At 45.5% G+C, this 19875-nt stretch overlaps 1 protein-coding gene and 1 long non-coding RNA gene across 2 annotated transcripts in view; one reads left to right on the top strand and one right to left on the bottom strand.

Annotated features, from left to right (window-relative positions):
- LOC113605752 (uncharacterized) overlaps positions 1 to 874 on the top strand; it is a 5516-nt gene extending 4642 nt beyond the window's left edge. Inside the window, exon 3 of the long non-coding RNA XR_003427324.1 lies at positions 313 to 874. This is a non-coding gene — a long non-coding RNA (uncharacterized LOC113605752). The remainder of the gene's footprint in view (positions 1 to 312) is intronic.
- A 5987-nt stretch (positions 875 to 6861) lies between these two features.
- Positions 6862 to 18871, bottom strand: CCNE1 (cyclin E1). Its single transcript, XM_027079284.1, has 12 exons — positions 18672 to 18871; positions 18159 to 18210; positions 17964 to 18051; positions 17669 to 17737; positions 13113 to 13258; positions 12865 to 13000; positions 10022 to 10168; positions 9387 to 9482; positions 9036 to 9170; positions 8814 to 8925; positions 8565 to 8722; positions 6862 to 8266 (listed from the first exon to the last, which is right to left on the bottom strand). The coding sequence occupies exons 2-12, from the start codon at positions 18179 to 18181 to the stop codon at positions 8144 to 8146; spliced, it is 1233 nt and encodes a 410-aa protein (XP_026935085.1). The 5' UTR covers positions 18182 to 18210; positions 18672 to 18871; the 3' UTR covers positions 6862 to 8143.
- Positions 18872 to 19875: the final 1004 nt, after the last annotated feature.

The following is a 19875-nucleotide window of genomic DNA, read 5'->3' as shown; positions in this document are numbered from 1 at the left end:
CACACACACACACACACACACACACACACACACACACACACACACACCCTCTGCCTGTCTCTCCACCCAGAGGACTCATTACCCGTGTCAGAGTACCTGTATGTAGGGTTATGGCAAAGCAGAATGGAGGAGGGTGGGAGCGAGGCCTGGCCATTGCCGGGTGGGACTGCTGTTGGCATTGCCAGGGAGAGCCAGGGTACACAAATGACAGGGAGAGAGGCCCAGATGAGGGCTTCTAAGGCCTTGCTGGGCTCAGGCTCATGCTGGGCCTGAGTAGCTGGGCAGACAGAGCTTTTTTTCTTTTCTTAACAGAAACAAAAGGATGAAATCATTAGTGTCAATTGGGCACATTCAGCGTAGAATACTGACGTACCATTGTTGTGAGGATAAAAGAAATATAATTAATAAAACCCACCCAGACTGCCTTTTGTGCTTCCTTTGAATACTTTATTGGCTTCTGCATCTATCTCATCCACAGACGAGCCATCTCTTTCCACTGCCCTGGACATTGCTAAAATGAACTGTGTAGAAAATCACCCCCGGGATCTGGAAACTCATCTTGTTCAGTTATAATTTGTCTTCTCATGCCTCAGTTTTCCCCATTACAGAGGCAAATTTAGAGCATTTTCCAGTTGCATAGAGCAGAGTTCCATTCAAGAAAGAACAAAGCCCACCCCAAGGCTGAGGTTTCTGAGGGAGGCCTAAGGTCCCTCCCACTCAAGGCCATGTTCAAGCCACCTGGCAGAGCCAGTAACTTTTCAGGCATCAGCCTTTGGTTGGGGGTCCGTTTTCTGACAGCAGCCCTGGAATCACACCTGCCCCACCTCTGGCCTTGACATGCCCTAGCTGGGGGTCAAAGGTCACACTGAGAGTCACCGGGAGGCCTGGAGGCCCAGGGAGAGGTGAGGCAACTCTCAGCCCCTGACAGGCTTCCAGCTACCTGCTTGCCAGGCTGACGTCTGCCCTGCACACTGTTGCCCTCCTGACATCTAGAGAAATGAAACTCCTTTGCATGACAGGAAGTGGGGGGGGGGTCCCTAAAGTATGACTGCAAACCTGAAACACCCCAAACTCATGTCTTATCACCACCTGGAAGACTAGAGTCTGAACAGAAACAGAAAGCAACTCAGCCCCTGAGAGGCATGTGCTTGTGGCCACACCGCCTTCTGGGTGGGTAAGGAACCGGAGGCCCAGAGCAGGCAAGTGATGAACTGAAAGCCCCACAGGCCTTGGGGTGAGAGCCAGCTGAGACTCTCCCATACATCCAGGAGTCTGAAACTCAGCTGCCTGTGGGAGCCAGGCAGGTAAAGAACATGCCTTTGGACACCAAGACACTTTGTCCTGAATATTAAACATGTTCAAATACTCTGCGCTTGCAGGAAGAAATATGCTCTCTCTGCCACTTTTCTTGAGACGTTCCACTTTCTTGATCTATACTGTTTTCTTGCTTTTGATGGGGTCACAGGTCACCAAGTGAAGATCAACAGCAGTGGGCCCTGCAAGGCAGCAGGGAATGGTGGGGATTCTGGTTCTCTGCAGACTGACCGTGCTGCCCAGAGCTGGGGAGCCATATCTGTATGTGAGCTTTCCCAAGTTTCAAACGTTGACTCAAATGTTTTAAAACCCCATTTACAGCCCAAACACAATAAAGCCCCCATGCCAGCACAGGACCTACAGCCCTGAGGTTCAGCCTCTAACCTCTGTCCTGTCTGTTGCAGGGACCCTCACAGCTTCGGTTGGGGAAGGATGGAGGACACAGAACTCCAGGGGAATCGCTTCTGACCAAGTCTTTACCTCACACAGATTGTTCGCTGCTTGTCTCTAACAAGAGATAACTTGGTTAGGTGCTTAGCAAGAGAGACACAGAGAAATTTCTGGATGATTCAGGCTGTGACTGCTGGAATATATTAACTTTTTATTTTTTTATTTTTTCTGTTAAGAAGGGCACTGCTAGGCTGGTTCATCACAGTCCTGGGGAATGGATGGGTCTGTCTAGCTCTCTGATGATGCATTGGTGCCTGGGCACTTGCTTGTATATCATCCCACCCTTGCAACGTTCCCAAAGACTCTTTCCTATTAATATCTTGGTTTTCAATCTTAATGTTGGTCTTTTGCAAGTAGAAGGTAGCCTATGGGGACTTCCCTGGTGGTGCAGTGGTTAAGAATCCGCCTGCCAACGCAGGAGACACGGGTTCGAGCCCTGGTCCGGGAAGATCGCACATGCCACGGAGCAACTAAGCCTGTGCACCACGACTACTGAGCTCGCGTGCCACAATTACTGAAGCCCGTGCACCTAGAGCCTGTGCTCCTCAATAAGAGAAGCCACCGCAGTGAGAAGCCTGTGGACCACAACAAAGAGTAGTTCCCACTCGACACACACGGCAAAGAAGACACAACGCAGCCAAATATAAATAAATAAATGAAAGAAAGAAAGAAGAAAAAAAGAAAGAAAAGAAAAGAAAAAAAGGAAGAAAGAAAGAAGATAGCCTATGTTCTTCTGGGCATGGAAAAGAAGAAACTTAATGAAAGTGATTATACATGTAAGGATCAATCCATCTACACATGGAGAAAATGTTTAATGTGCCAGGCCCTGAAATTATGTGCTAAGTAATGAAATCAATTGGCAGGCCACCACTGAAAAATAAAAATAAAAAAGGAGCAAGTTTGTATGTGTATGTGCATTTTAAACTACTTAGAGATGATACAGTTGAATGAAACAACCCTGTAGAAAAACAGCAAACGTTTTCATTTATTTATATGCTAGTGTATGAACAGAAAACATTCTGGGATTTTCACTTTTTATGTTGTACGTGTTTGTACTATTCTAACTTATTATAACAAACATGCTCCACTTTTGTAATCATAGAAAAACCAATAAAGTTAAATAATAGCAATTTTAATGGGAAGAAAAGATAGCATTACCAAGTGCAGATGTGGGAAGACAGGAACTCTCACACTCCCCACCTGGGAATATAAATTGGCACAATTTGGGGGAGTAACTGACCACATCTAGCAAAATTACAAAAGCACATGCCCTTTGACATGGCAATACCACATCTAGGAATGTGCCCTAAGGAATTAACACACGTGACACACGTGTGCACAAGATGTTGACTACAGCACTGTCTATGATGGTGAAAAAATTGGAAACCTATATGGATCAGCATGGGAGAGAATGTATACGTTATGGTATATTCGCTCAAGAGAAAACTCTATCACAGTTAAAAATGAATAAACCCAACCCTACATGTGTCAATGTGGGTAAATCTTGAAACTAATGTTGAAAAAAATAGCAAGTGGTATTATGATGTGTGAGGCTTGGTTCCATTTATGTGAATTTTAAAAACACCCAAAGCAATGTTTTCTGTAAATCTATTGCTTGTGAATCCAACTATAAATGATAAAATTCCCAAAATATGTGTGGAAATAATCCATACTGACCTCGGGGTGGTGGTTTGCTCTGAGGAGGAGAGAAAAACTATGGGATTAGGGAGGGTTACCAGGGGGCATCGAGTGTCTGTGTGAGAAGTCAGGGAGGGCAAAAGTTTTCTGAGAGAAGGTGGGGTCAGCAGTGCTAACTGTGGCAAAGATGCCCCGTGAGATGAAGGTTAAAGGGTGCCACATGGCCATCATGGGTGGCCTCGGCAAGGGTAGTGTGTGGTGCGTGGGGACAGAAGCCCCACTGGAGGAGCCTGAGGGAGGAGGGACAGCAGGTGGACATGATACTTTCAAGGAGGCTGTCCAGGAAGGGCAGGAGAGAGATGGAGCTGAAGTCTGGGGAGGGCCAGGGGCAGACCTCGGGGGAGGAGCCTAGGGAGGCTAAGGGCACCTCAGAGCAAGTGCCACGTGTTCTTGGAGTCCCCATTGCAGGGCTTCTCCCCTCCAGGGCCTCAGTCTGACAGCCTACCTTGGTATCACCAGCAGCATCAGCGGCAATAATAGCAGCGGCAACCATCTTGTATTGTTTCTTTTTAATGTGCTAGGTGCTATGCTAAGCATTTTTTATGCATTCTCCCATTGAATCTCCCTCTTAACTTCATGGGGCAAATACTGTTATCATCCCCATTTCACAGCTGAGAATTACTAGGCTTGGAGAAGTTAAGCATGGTGCCCAAAATCACATTGTGAAGTGGCAGGGCCAGGTCCCAGCTCCAGGTAACTGCCTCCAGAGCTCAACGAAGAAATGACATCAGTGTGGGCCCCAGACAGGGTCCATCTCCTGCAGGAGGTGAGGTTCCAGCTGGCTGAGGATGCAGAGGTGCAAGGCCCGAGATCACTGTGGCCTGGGAGTGATGCGTGGCAGTCCCTCAAGCAAGGCCATTTGGAAGTTACTTTCATTGATGCCCCTTCGTCTTCCTTCGTGCCCCTCGCGGCCTGCACGGTCACTTTTCTGTGGCACAGAAGCATGACTCTGGGCTTGTTTCCTCAACCTCTGTGCCCACATGTCGCTTTGAGCTCTCACTCTCCTCTTATACCCCAGCTCTGCTGCCAGGGATATCAGGCCCGTCTTGAGCTTGACGTGCAAAAGCCCTTTGTGATGTAGGCTTTGTCACCTCTTCTGCCTCGCCTCCCTCCTTCCACTCCACTTTTCCAGGCCTGCTGGGGAGGACTCAACAGCCTCCCTCTCAAGCACAGGTACGGCTCCCACTCCATGCTCACCTTTCACACCGCTGCCCTCTGGAGGATTCCAGCTGTTCTTCTGTCTCCCAGGCTCTCATGAGCTCTCCGTGGTCTGTGCCCTGCATGCTTTTGTCTCCAGGGCTGGTAGCGCCAACACACAGCAGGGGCTCCCAGGAGAGGCCAGGTCACACATCATGCCAGGGACACCAGCATCAGACATGAACCTCACCACAGTCAGATGCTACACAATTTTTGGAATTGGCATTGATCAGTAAAATGATTTAAAAGGGGGGCAGAGGGAGTGTTTATTGAATAAAGGAGAGCATTGCCCTCCTGTCTGAGGCTCCTGGGAAATAGTACCTGTTAGCCTGTGAAGCTGAGCACATTAGAGTCTTCTGAGTTAAATTTGGAATTGGGATGAGGTAGGAAAAATCTATGCTCATTGAATACAAAATGCAATTGTCTGTCAGTGCAAGAACTAAAGAATCTGCCACAAATTATATTTAAGACTCTATTGTCACAGGCAGATTAGCTCATGCTTGATTTTAAGTATAGGCTTCTAATGCTATTACTCCTGGTTAGCTCTGCCTGGCAGGTAACCTTGTGGAACAAATGACTGCATTGCTTGAATAACATATTTGATCAAACAGGACAATTCTTTCAAAAATTGAGTTCTCTGTGGCAATTTGAGACCTGTAATCAGCAAATTAGATGATTACAGCAGGGATAAAAATAGTCTTCTAACAATGTCCAAGGTATAATTGTGATTTGAATTTCAAAATGCTGAACATGTGGTAGGAAAATGCACGGTTGGGTAAATATGACTAGACGTTATCAGATTTGATTTCTCTTTCCATCCCTGCTCTGAGGTACAGCCTAATTTTGCCCAAATAAACTCCAATCTCCTTTGTGTCTGAGTTGGAGAAGTGTAGCCTCACACTAAGCTCCAAATCTTAAAGGACCTCACAGTTTTGCTTACCGGCCTCAGGAACGTGAACCTCAGCATCATTTATTCACCCACTGGTATGAAATGACCTCCGTGAAACAACGAGCTGTCCAAGTTCCATATGGGGGACCTCGGAAAACCTTCAACACCCACCACCTGAAGACCAGTTTTCTTTCTTGGGCACGGGGGACAGAGACCTGACAGCAGCTCTGATGAGGGCCAGTGAGTGAATTCTGTGAGCTGGGGTGGGATGTGAGGGTGTGGTGTGCTCTACCACAATCCAATCAGTCTTCATGGTTGCTTTTGATAAATTACTGTTTCTCTAGCTCTAACACAAGTTAAGTTAGACCGAGGGCCCACACTCCTGTTGCTTTTCTGGGTCCTTCCTGCTGACGCATCTCTGCCTCAGAGCATTTGTTCACCAGAGGTGACTAGAGCTGCCACTTCCACCCCCGCTATCTGTTTGGTATCACCTCGCCCCTGCTGGTTTCAGATGAATTGCAGAACAAACGTGATCTGGCAAATGGGTATAGAGCTGACCAGTGAGGGGCCAAAGTTTATACTGACTGCTAGCAAATGGAAGACGCTCCTTTAAGAGGGGAAACTGGATTTTACTTACTAGTGGCATTTAGGGTTTCTGACAGAGCCACAGAAAATACTGGCTACTATGGATTTCACTTACCCTTCTGGGATTTATCCTTTATTAGCACAGATTATTAAGAGCTGCCTGTGGCAACAGTGCCATTAAAAAAAATACTGAGTCTCCAGAAATGCTGCCCTCTGACAATTTACCCGTAAGGCAGCCTCATCTCAGCATACTCAGTAACTAACACTCTCTGCAGTACAACAGCTTGCCAAACGGTCCATGAAGCATTTACCTCAAACATGCTTTCAAACCAGTGTTTCCTCACATTTGCCAAGCTCTCAAACTTATATAAAACTTTGAAAATAGAAATGTTTTCAGTGCCATATTTTTGCACAGAATGTCAAATATAAATTAACCACTTTTAGGATTTTTCAAGTCACAAATGATCACCATTAAAAATTCACTACTTATAAGGCAAGAGCATTTCTGAGATGAAGAAATAATTAGCTAGGAGTATCATTTGACTAAATACCATTACATGTAGATTTATAATGCATTTATTAAGAAAACTGTATTAGAACTGCCAGAACTATAACATCACAATGTGAAAAAGTAGGATCTCTCAAATTTCATATAAATATGGTAGATTAAAAGTGGCTGTTTTTCTTTCTACTTCAGATAGGTTTCTGCAAAATAATAAAATACCAAGTTGAAATAAATGATATTTATTTGCTCATTCACCCTCCCTTAATGAACCCATACATACACCAAAGCATTGTGAGAAAATGAAACACAAGACTTGACAAGGCCATCACTTTGGGAATGTTCCACAAAACATGATGTGAACTGTACACACTGGGCCTTAAAGTGGACAGTAACCTCCTCTGTTAGCAAGGCACTTGGTGATTCCATAAATGGTCAGGGAACAGACTATATACGAATATCACGGCCTTGAACTACATATAATTTTACTTTGCATTTTCTTGTTCAAAGTGTAGTTTTAGGCTACTATGTTAACAAGTTCTCCGAACAAAAAAATACTTTAGGTTAAGCTTTGGGTAAGGATGAAAAGAGTATTAAATAACACTAATTACAGATACTTTATGACCCTTGTCCTGTGCTCAGGAAGGAATCATACCTAAGAATTCTCTCGATGCAGACGTGACTTCACTACTATCACCACAGCCAGCCAGTGAGGCCGCCGGGAGCCACCACTTCACAGGGCACTGTTGGAAGATGCCAATCAGAGCCTCATTCTAGCTCAGGGGCCCTGAGGAGGCCTGTGAGGCTGCACCTGAAGCTCACTTCAAAAGTTTTCTTTTAATGTATTTGCTTGAGAGGCTTGAGCTTTGAGAAGCATGAAGTTAAAAAAGAGAACCTGATATAGCCACATTCAAAGTTGACTCCTAACTTAAATTACCAGACATAGCTCATAAAACCAGCTGTCTCAAAGACAGTGTTTTATCTTTATTAAAAAACGGATAAACATAGCAGCACTTACAAAACAACAGTTCATAAAAGGCATTGTACACTGTCAACTGATAGTATGGAAAGGGGAGGCCCCCAGCATAGCTGGTTGTGGGCTGCGCACCGTTAACGCTCACAACCACCTGTTCCACTTAATACGACTCGACCCAGAACAGCCAGGGGGAGACCAACAGCAACATGGCACTCCTCAACTTCAAGCCTTTGTTATTTGTGTGAACAGTCAATCAAGTCAAGTATCACCCTCCTTAGCAGCATCTGGAGCACTCATTGGTGTTCTGGAGGTGGCTGGTGTACTTGACCCACTTATTAAAAAAATCTAAGCATTCAATAAGAAACACTTCTCCCTGTCCAATGCCATCCACAGAAACCTTCTGTTGCGGAAGAGACATGCTCTTCCATTTAAATATCTGTAAAAGCAAATGCACGCCTCTGCTGCAGTAGACGGGAGAGAACTGGGGGCAGGCACTTCCGCACAGCTGTCTTTGGTGAGGATGCTGGTGTGGTCATGCTGTTCCTTGCCCACTGCTCTGCTTCTTACTGCTCTGTGGGGGGGTGAGGACCCCAGTGGGGAGAGGAGAAATCCTATTTTCTTCAGACAATATGGCTTTCTTTACTTGGGCTTTGTCCTGATGATAAGAATAAAAGCCAGAAATGTTAACATGGAAGAATGTATCCTTTGGGCTTCACTTACTTTGTGCTTTTTTCTACGGAGATGAGTGAAGGAAAAAAATAGCAAAGAACAATTTAAAAGTCTCTGGGCTACATGATACTTAGAGAGAGGATCTGTTGACCACCATTTTTCTTTGCCATGGAATTCAAAGAATCAGAGTCTTTTGGGGATATCTGGAGCCTGTGGGAAAGAAAGTGAAGAGGCTGCTCGGGCAGTTTTAAGAATTCGTCTGGGAAACAAGGAACAGTACTGACCAGCAAATCCAAGCTGTTTATATGGGTCTGGATGTTGTGTGCATCTTCAGCAGGAACTCCCCTGAAGTGCTTAAGTTTTGAACTTCCTGTTTCCCTTATAACCATGGCAAATGGAACCATCCACTTGACACACTTCTCTATATCACACCACTGATATCCTGCAATGAAAATACATGTTAGGCTCAAATGAGGCCAACAACTGGTTTATAAGTTCAATACACCTATGAATGGACTGGAAAGCCAACGTACCTGAAACCTTTTGCATCAATTCAGATGAAGAGAAATGATACAAGGCAGAAGCAGCAAGTACCCCATAAGAAAATTCTAAGCAGCCGACATCCAGGACACAGAGATCTAAAAGCTATGGAGAAGAAAAGAACACTGAGGGACACGGCCAACACACATCCCTTCTAAAGTTACTCCATCTATTGGTGGGGTAGGTCGCCCCACAGAGGTAATAAAGCCACTTACCTCTGCAATCTGTATGAAGATTTGCTGAGGATACTGCGGCAGGAGCACTTCATAAAAATCATTTAGATATGCGACCTGCATGTATACATTCAGCCAGGACACAATGGTCAGGGGACTTAAATGCCACTTAAGGGCCTAAGGGAAAACAGAGAGAAAAGAGACCAATGGTTGAAAAAAGAAAAAGACATTACTACTCCCTTTGGTCCTCTAAAGGAGTTCAAAATGCAGCCATTTCCCATGCCACAGTGTGTCCACCTAGAGAACACCTAGCCAGATGCACTCATGCTGAATATAGAAAAGATATTATGTAGGATTTTTTAAAAAGGACTGAAAAACTAACTTGTAACCAACCTTCATAATGATTAACTCCATGGTAAGAATTTCATCTCCTGAACAAGCCCCATCTGTAACATAAGCAAACTGGTGCAACTTTGGAGGATAGATTTCCTGAAAGGAAATAAAAGGAAGACACTACTGGCAAAAAGTCCATCTCTGATAGTTTTAACTTATAATGTACCTCCCAATTTATTCTTTTTAATATGCTGATATAGAAAGAAGGAAAGGGTACATTGATGGGATAAATACAAGAGCCACTCCAGTGGTTCAAAATGCATTAATTGTGAAAGAAATGAAACAGTTACCCACATCAATCAATCAATAAATCAATCAAACTTTTACTCAATGGGGAGCTTTGAAATTTTCACCTTTTCAACATGTTTGAAAGCTGTGCCCATTCACCCTTCTAATCACACCAAAATTTTAATCCTCTCAGGTCAAAGTTCAATTTTTTTGATTAAAGGAATTATATTAACCTAAGCATTTTATATACTCATACTTTTCTTGGTTAATTTCTAGCTCTTTTGTGTGTGTGGCTGAACTTTAGAAGGCCTCAAATTAGAAAAATTTAGACAAATAGTTGACCTCTTCCCCTAATCTCAGTGGAGCTCAAGCATGTACTACATAACAAATATTTGAAAATTATTTACCTCAAGTTTGGCAGCAATAAATAAAGACGAAATCCCAATAAGCTGTAAAAGCGTTTTTACAATATTTTGTTGTGTTGCCATATACCGATCAAAGAAATCCTGTGCCAAGTAAAATGTCTCTCTGTGAAGTTTATAAACTTCACACACCTGAAAAAATAGTAAGTTTTAGAACAGTTACTTGAGAAAAAAAGAAAGACAAAAAACTTGTCATGAGTTTGGTGAAGGATAATATAACCAAATCAAGAGAGAGAACCTGGCTTCTCTGAAAGGATGGTTACCTTGCTTGTCCCTAAGCACATGCACAATGAAAAACTGGAACTCAGGTATAAGGATGAAGTGTTCTGTGATCTATAATATAAGAGCAAATGTTCATAGGCTGCGAAAGAAGGTACATTCACAGCCTGTTAAAAGCAGCATTTCAAGGAAAAATGGAATTTTCTCAAAGAAAGGTGTCCCCCTTTATAAGTTTCATTATGACATGAGGAAAGAACTACCATATTTCTTCACAATGGGCACTATCAGTATGAAAGTTTGAAAGCTGGAACATACATTTACTTAAAGACTACAACACTAAAACACTGTTAATCTGTTAATCACAAGAGGCAAATGGTTTTTTAAAAACATTAAACAAAAGACTCGGAGATCTAGGTTCCAGCATAGGCTCCCCTTTAGACAAACCCATTTATCTTGGATTATCTCAGACTATAAAATTAGGACAATATCTGTTTTCCCTACCTCACAGGATTGCTGTGAGGCATGGTGAAATAGTGTACATGATGGAGTTGAAAAGGACCAAGGAAATATTAGACCTCAATTCATTACTGTCATCAAGTGTCTGATTGTGCATTTAAAACTGCTGTTCCTAAACAGTATATCCCATGTAAGTACACTTCATGGGGTTAATAAGTAGAAAAGGTACCAAAGGAAACAACAAACAGAACATTAGTAGAAAACTCCATCAATCACCAAAGAGTGTTTCTGAAGTCCAGGTGGAGCCATATTTAGAGTTAGTTTTTATAAAATAACACAACTACAATAGGATTAGAAGTAAAACTAGAGCTTCTGTTCTCTAAGGAACAAACTTTCAGACTACTTTACCCAGCTCACCATTGGGCACACAGCATAAGCACTGCCTTTCTTATGTACAGACTTCTTGGCTGGGCTAGGGGCTGGGAAACTTAACATCGCTGCAGATGAGACTGCCTGTGAACTGTGGACTCTAGTCTTGTCCCACTGAAGACATAAAGGTTACCATTCTTTTCTATCCTTTCAGTAGTATTACATGACTTTTTTCATTGACTTGCAGGGAAAATCATTTCTTTAAAGCATCAATTTCATCAATGGCATCAATTGCATTATATAAAATAGAACCTCTCAGTCACATCATCTTATGAGCTGAAGCCTGAGAGGTTAAAGCATACCACATCTAATGCTTCAAGGAATTATAAAATGTTCCAAAAGGCCCCTAAGGGCTATGTGCCATGGTGGGTCTGTGGACAACAGCAAGGCCAAAGAATTTGTACATTTGTACATTTTCTATGTTGACATTTTCAGGGACCAATAAAGAAAAGCAAATTAAGAATGATAAAAATAGCTAACTTTTCTTGCTTACCATGTAAACTATACTTATTTCTAATCCACACAAACTCTGCAAGCAAATATTGCTAGAAAACATTACAGATGAGAAAACCAAGACTCACAGTTAAGTGACTTGCCTGACTGAAGCACACAGACATAAAATGGCAGCAGGGGATTTGACTCTAGGACAAGCACAACAGGGGTACACATACCCCTGCTAATACAGACTTCCTAAAGGGTACGTGGCACAGTTCAGTTTTAGGGAATACTTAGACACTCAACTTCCATATGTGCTTTCATAAAACAGATCTGCCTGAGATGTCCTTCCACATCACAGAAGAAAGCCCACTTCTCACCCACCCAAGGCTTACAGAGGTGTCCAGGAAGTGTCCTTAATTGAGCCACTACTGAGTCACCCACACTTCCTCCCAGAAGGAGGTGCACTGCCTATACAATATTACTTTTTATGTTTAACAATTATTCATCACAATTTGTAATACTTGTTATTTTGATCAATTATTGTAGAGAAGTATGACAGTGTGATCAATAAAAGATTTGAACAAAATATTTTGTTAGGATAAAATTCTGTGGGTAAAGAGAAATGAATCCCAAGGAGTTAAAAAGAAACAATGTAAATTTTCTGACTCAAAGATAAATTTGTTCATATATTTTTTAAACATTTGGTAGTGGCTATCAAATAGCTGTTATCCACATTCCACTGTGTACACTCAAAAGCAATTTGAGGGGCTTCCCTGGTAGTGCAGTGGTTGAGAGTCCGCCTGCCGATGCAAGGGACACGGGTTTGTGCCCTGGTCCGGGAAGATCTCACATGCCGCAGAGCGGCTGGGCCTGTGGGCCATGGCCGCTGAGCCTGCGCGTCCAGAGCCTGTGCTCCGCAATGGGAGAGGCCACAACAGTGAGAGGCCCGCGTACCACACACAAAAAAAATAAAATGCAATTTGAGTGTACAAATTGAAAGATCAAATATCAATATTTATAATTAATTGGAAAATACAACCTTTGCAACTACTTAAACTTTGAGAAAAAAATTAGATGCCAACTTAAAAATATCTAAGAGGTAAAGATACTTCAGAAATTCTTTTAAGGAAGTACATAAGCAAAAAAGTTAGGCCACTGTAGTATATATACCACAGTTCAGAGACACAGAATGTGTCAATGGAATCAAACACCTGAAGAGATTATAACAGCACAGAAGAAACTAGAAATGGCCAATGCTTCTAGTTAACAGGAAGGCTCCAGCTCACCTCCATTAACCAATCTAGAAGAATCGCTCGCATTTTAGGCTGCAGAAGAGGGTGCCGCTGCATAAAGTGCTTATCCCTCAAGTATGTCTTTTCCTTGTTTAACATGATTTTCCATACTTCCTCTCTATTTGCCCAGCTACAAAAAACAAAAGCAAGCAAAAGACAGGTGTCAGTATGCATCCATACTAGTGAGGCGGGAGTGCACACAGGGAGTAAGAGATCCAGAAGGCACTCAGCAGTCAGCTTACTTCAGTACAGGCAGTGGCGAGGCTCTAGATGGTGTGCAACTCTGAGGCTTATATGCAGAATTCGGGTATACGAGCTCATCCTCTTCTTTGTCAGGTGTGGGAATCAAGGAACAGGGGTTTTCACAGACTGTATTACTGTCCCAAGGCTGTAAAGAAAGACACATTAAAAAAATGTTTGATGTAAACCAGCTGTTTTTACATTCATTGATTTGTCAAACAGCCAGTAAAACAGAAAATGTCTTCACGCTGGAGAGAAACCTCTAGGCCTAAGTCAATATTCTGGCCTAAATTAAGATGGAGATAGCACAGAAGACACAGAAATGACTCCAAGCTTTCATTTCATTTTGTCATTAGCTTAGGAGTCTATGCAGTAAAACCTAAGAAAACTACAGTCAGTAGCATTTTACCCTACACATCATCATCCTCATATGAAGTGATTGAGCAGCAAAATAGACGCAGGAAGGGTAAGACAAAATGCAAACAGCTCTTACGTTACCAAAAAAACAAAAGAATAAAATCTATTGGCAGCTCAGTAAGACACTGAGCATGACTCCTAAAGTGTGTTGTGAGATTATTTGGTCACAATTCAAAGATTTATTTTTTTTAATAAGTACAACTAACCTAATGAAATGTTTTAAAAGTGAAAGACAATTTCCAGTAAAAGCATTTACATAAGCACTCCACAATCACAAGTATAAAAAATCAAAATGTAAACTGATTGCCATCTATATTTAAAGTCTCCCCATTTTAAAACAAAACCCACCAAATGTGACATCTTCCTTTGGTTGCAGGTCAAGCCAAAATTATTACAAAACGGGGACCTTTCCTTTTCCTTAACTCAAAATGAAACAAAAGGAGCATCTGCCTAGTTAAAACCGAATCAAGCAATAGTCACAGGATATATTAAAAAGTCTGTAGAGATAAAGCCTAGATATTCCTGAAGACCTCTGAAACCCACCCCAAAGCCTTGCAGAGTGATAAATGCTAATTGAATAAACCATCATTAAAAACCCAAACAGGGCTTCCCTGGTGGCGCAGTGGTTGAGAATCTGCCTGCCAATGCAGGGGACATGGGTTCGAGCCCTGGTCTGGGAGGATCCCATATGCCGCGGAGCAAATAGGCCCGTGAACCACAACTACTGAGCCTGCGTGTCTGGAGCCTGTGCTCCGCAACAAGAGAGGCCGCGATAGTGAGAGGCCCGCGTACCGTGATGAAGAGTGGCCCCCACTTGCCACAACTAGAGAAAGCCCTCACACAGAAACGAAGACCCAACACAGCAAAAATAAAAAAATTAATAAACTCCTACCCCCAACATCTAAAAATATATATATATACCTATTAAAAAAACCCAAACAATGCTTCTTTTAAAGATTCCAGATACTTAATTTAAGTCAATTTTTAATATTTGGAAAATAATGTCATTTTGCCATTTAACATTTTTCCTTTTAAAGCTACTCTATTCTCTTACTCTAAAGGACTATTATTGATTTTTAAAATTATAAAATAGTAATTTTATTGAAGACAGGGCATGTTAACAATCCTGCCAGTATGGAAGCTCTATAAAAAGTCTGACACTCTTGGCTTTTTTTTTTTTTTTAAAGCAGAGAGATCATTAATATTGACTAGAAAAGAGACAACGGAGAAGACTATAAATGAACATAGAAACTTGGGCTCTAAGTGCTGCCTGGAAGATATGGGACAGGGTGGCTATCACAGCACACCGGTCACTTTCAGAGGAAGCCAGAGCACTTTCAGGGTACTGAGAAGAGCAAAGCAGGATAAAGCTCTTCTCCATCCAATGTGCAAAGAATTGGGCATGCAAATTAACCATGACAGCTCTTGCCAACAGCTGTTGGAGAAGGGCAACATCCCCTTCCAGTTCTAGTATCATGTGCTGGTAGTATTTCCTTGACTCAAAAAGGGTCACATTACAACTGCTTTAAGTTGCTCTTCATTCAACAATGAATTCTAGTTTTGAAAGCAGAAGCTGGTTGTCACCCTCTACAGCCACATGGCTGAAATAGCTGAGAGGAGGCTTTTGGAGATAAAATGGTAACATTTCCCTACCTGTAGTTCACAGACAAATTGGGTGAACCACAAGCAGACAAATGGTTCCCAAAGTTGGCCTTTTAGGAACCAGTGGATGAAGCAGAATAATGAAGTCTGTATCATTTAACTTGAATGTATACCATGTCTCAAAGAAAGCAAGATCAGTCTGACTTTAGGAAGGAACTGGGTAACAGCAAGACACCAACTTTTAACTGAGAATAAAACTACCTTATGCAAAATTATGTTCTGAGAAGTAACTAATAGAAATTCCAGGACTCCACTTCAGTAAAAAAGTTGGGTCTCATGCAAAAAATTGAACAACAAAAATGGATATATTAAATAGACTTTAAATAAAAGAGTATTATCTTCATTGAGAAAAACCTAAGGTAAGAATCAAAGGTTCCATGTGGTCTTGACGAAGCAGTTTCATGGAGTTGAGCATGAGGGCTACAAGTAGCTCAGAGCTGTTGAACAGGGCTGAACTATGATAACTCCAGAGAAAAATTCTGTGTAATTAATTGGCAAAAAGGTTGTTACCCCAAAATTCTAGCTTCATGAATCTACACAGAGAAATAACATAAGACATTGATTGCTCCATAAATGATGGGTAATTTTCAAGCTATCTACTTGGCAAAATGTGTAGAAACCTGTTGTCATTAATCTCTGAAAAACCATGAAAACGCCTTCTAGTGGGAAATAATATGGCTATTCATGTTATCACATCTATCAACTCTCTGCAGTCCAAGGATAGGACCAAAGCCCCACCTTAGGCACCCTAGGCACAGTTCAGGTTATCTTTGAGAACAGAAACTACCCTAAAACTCCAAGAAGTCAACAGGGACAGCTTTGCTTCATCTTAAGTTAAAAACTTCAATTCTGGGCTTCCCTGGTGGCACAGTGGTTGAGAATCTGCCTGCCAATGCAGGGGACACGGGTTCGAGCCCTGGTCTGGGAAGATCCCACATGCCGCGGAGCAACTAGGCCCGTGAGCCACAACTACTGAGCCTGTGCGTCTGGAGCCTGTGCTCCACAACAAGAGAGGCCACGATAGTGAGAGGCCTGCGCTCCGCGATGAAGAGTGGCCCCCGCTTGCCCCAACTAGAGAAAGCCCTCGCACAGAAACAAAGACCCAACACAGCCATAAGTAAATAAATATATATTTTTAAAAACTTCAATTCAAAACACAGGCGGGAAAATAACCAGTCTTGAATTTCACAAAGTAGAGGTCCATTTTAGTAGAAATTCCACAAAAATTAACTTGCTTGGTTTGAAGTCTTTACAGGGAGAAAAAAGGAAAAAAAGGAAAGAACTTGGAATGCACTGTCTTATTTCCTTTCCGAAAGTAAAGTATTTCTTCTTCTAATACAGTAAGGAAATCATCAAGCCATTGTTCAATATTCAGTGGAACCTCCCCAGAAATACTAATTACTAGGGTCTTACGTGCAGTAACAACTTTTTACAAATAATGTGCCCCTCGACTTTGAAGCCCTTCACTCTTCCAAACCCAGTTGCTATGGCTGTTGCTCACTGCCCTACAAAGTGATGTGCTTCCACTGCTAACCTAATCAGGACCAGTATCCTCAGCTCAAATACTATTCCTGCTCAGCTTTTATCTGCTATAGCGTCAGAAAGCCTAATCAGCTAGTTTGGAGATAGGCTGCTTCCCCTACTAGAGCCATAACTACAGTCTCCAGCCATTTCTGGAGGCAGAGAGATAATACAAGCTTTTTCTGCTAGGAACTTCTGATATTATGATGATACCATGAGCATGTAAGAAATATGGCGGGAACTCCATGAAGGAGGAGCAAGAGAAATGGACTAGTCAATTTTAAAAATGTGTTGAGATGCACATATCATTACACAGAATGTCCTCCTAATACTCTGGTGGAGGACAGATCAAGCTCCAGGTGACAGTGACCACTGTAGGTAATTGCTGGATGGGCTAGAAGAACTTTCAGAAAGGGGGAAAAAGTTTGAAACATGACCTAAAGGGGGTGGGAGCAGGGACGGGAAGTCCTTAAGCACCATGACGAAGAAACACAAGTGTGGATGTGTGCTTATGTGTGTACACACAACCCCCATCCTCACAGTTACCCAAAGAGCTCTGTCTCAGGAGCCCTCCCCGCAGTTCACCAGCCCACAGAGAGGCTGTAGGACAGACTCCGCCCCTGGCTTGCACAGGACTCTGGGTTACTTTCTTCCTCTAACTGAGTCTCAGTTTCCTCAAGGGCAAAAGGAGAGGACTGAGTTATGTGAGGTCCATTCTGGTTCTTCCAGACATCAGCGCATATTTGTCATCTCAGGGATGTCAGTCAGGAACACAGACCTTCCTGGAATCTCAAGGCTGGCAGAGGTCAGTGCCCACTGACAGGCACAGCGCTCAGTTGTATGGACTGTGGCCACAGTTAGAGAAAAAGCCTTCAGCAGAAGGCAAGGAAATATGAGACTTAATGTGACCCCAAAAAAGGAGACCCTCAACTTAGACATAATCAGAAAATGTACCTACCTGACTGCCACACTGCTGTCTCACGGTCCTGTCAATTTTGGCAACTTCTTCATCTGGATCCTGCAAAAACTAACATAAAACAACCCACACCCCAAGGAAACACATCAAACAGCCCAAAGACAAAAACACAGAGAGAGAGAAAAAAAGAAAGCTGGTAAGGTTATGAGCACCATTTCTGCCAAACGCACCCCCCTTGACCCCCTATCAATAAATATGTGGTCAGAACCCAGCCTGGTACCCAGGTAAGAAGGGGGGTGGGGGGGAATCCTCCCCCACCTGTCTCCTTTGTACTCACAACGGCCACATTTGCCTTCCTTTTCCTGGAGCGAACAGAGACATCGGTGCCGCTTTCCTCTTTCATGGTGCCGGGTTCCTTCCCATCCCTGAAAAGCCAGGATGGCACAGAGGTAAGAGTTCTCCCCAAATCTCGGCCCACCCCTCCCCCACCACTGCACACCTTCCCCTTCCCCGCAGCGGCCAGGCCACTCACCTCTCCTTCTTTTCCCTCGGCATGGCGCTGGGCGCAGGATCAGACCTCAGGCCTGGGGGCACGAAGCGGCAGTGGGGTGAGGACGGCCGGCGGAGGGGACCAGGGCCCGCCGGTCCGTCCCGGGCACCCCTCCCCCTCCCGCGCGGGCGGCAGCAGCGGCGGGAGCCTCCCGGGCCGGTCGGGAAAATGGCCGATGGGCCCGGGGTGGCCTGTCACCCGCGGCGCCGCCAGCGGCCCGCGATGCCGGGTCGGAACCCGGGGTGGGGGGGGGGCCCTCGACGCCCCCCGAAACCCTCGCCGGCCCATCGCCTCCCTCGGGGCCCCGGCTGCCTCAGTCTTCCCCTCAACACCTCCCCGTAGCCTGTCCCTGAGTCACCCTACCGGGGCACCCCGCGCTGACGCCTCCAGGGACCCGGCGACCCGGCCTCGCCCCACCCCCACCCCGGCCCGACCCGGGCGCTCCAGGAGTCCCAGCCTGCCGCGCCGTCCGGCAGCCCGCGGCGGGGTCCTTACCCGAAGCCGTATCCGCGGCAGGCAGGCGGGCTGCACGAGCCGAGGCCGGAGGCAGGAGGCAGAGGCGAGCGGGAAGCCGGGAGGCGGGAGGCTGCGGAGGGCCGAGCGCGCGGCGGTGGCGGGATCCGCGCCTGCCCCCTACACCGCGCTGGCGGCCGAGCCGGCTGCTCCTGCGCCCGGCTAAGAGCGGGACATTTAAAAATCCCAGCGCGCGGAACGGGCCCCCGGCCCGCCCTCGCGCCCTCCCGCCACCCTCCGCCCCGCCCCGACCGGCTGGGAGCCCCTCAGCGGCCGCCCGAGGGCCCGGGCCCGCCCAGCCACCGCCCTCAGGACCGCCCCGTGTGGCGCTGGCCGGCCCCGGCGCTCCGGACCACCAGGGGCGGGGCCAGCGCGGGGCGGGGCTAAGTGACAGGGCCTGCGCGCGGGAGAGGCGAGGCCCGGAGGCCGGGCGGGGCCTGCGCGGCTAGAGCTGCGGAGCCCGCGCGGGGCCGGACTCGTGGGCTGGCCCGCGCGCGCGGGGGGGCGGGGCCGCGCAGGCGGGACGCGGGGGAGCTCTGGCGCGAGCGCGGCAGAGGGGCGGGTCGCCGGGCTCCGGGGGCGGAGCCGAGCGGCGCTGGAGCGGCAAAAAGCCGCGTGGCCTGCGGGGGTGGAATGTAAACACGGCTGACGGCTGGGGTTCGGGCCCTGGCTGGGGTCTGCCAGAAGACCCGACGTCCGTTGGCCTCAGGCGCGCGCCCTGTCCCTCCTTGTACGTCCTCCCCGCCCCCGAGACGCAGAGTTCCGGGCCCTCAGTCGGGGCGGGGATGTGCCCAAGGTCACAGCGCCTGGTCACAGAGCCTAGAACCAGGGCCTCAGCCCGCCTAATCTGGGGCCCCCCGGGGAACAGCTGTTACTCCTGGACGCGCGTCCATCCCTCTGTCCATGCGTACTTGCGTTCATTCAGCTAATAGTGGAGCACCTTCCATGTGTGCCCCTTCCCCAAAAATTCTTCAGAAGACCTTTCTGATTCTGGGATTTCACGCAGACCTCTCTAGCTTAAGTGTTTACATCGACGGGCTGTAAAATCAAATCTACACTCCCTGTCCTACAGGACTCCGCGTGGACTGGCCCTCAACCCCTCTCAGACCATTCCTTCAACCCCCTCCCCTCACAACTCTTTTGGCCACCCTGTGTCTTTTCTCATGTCAGGGCCTTGGAGTTTGTT

The sequence above is a fragment of the Aethalodelphis obliquidens genome, unplaced genomic scaffold (assembly GCF_003676395.1).
Source record: "Aethalodelphis obliquidens isolate GAN/ISIS:26980383/991018 unplaced genomic scaffold, ASM367639v1 scaffold43, whole genome shotgun sequence".
Classification (NCBI taxonomy): domain Eukaryota; kingdom Metazoa; phylum Chordata; class Mammalia; order Artiodactyla; family Delphinidae; genus Aethalodelphis; species Aethalodelphis obliquidens.
Note: the sequence above shows the minus strand (reverse complement) of the source record. Positions and strands in the feature narration are given on the sequence as shown.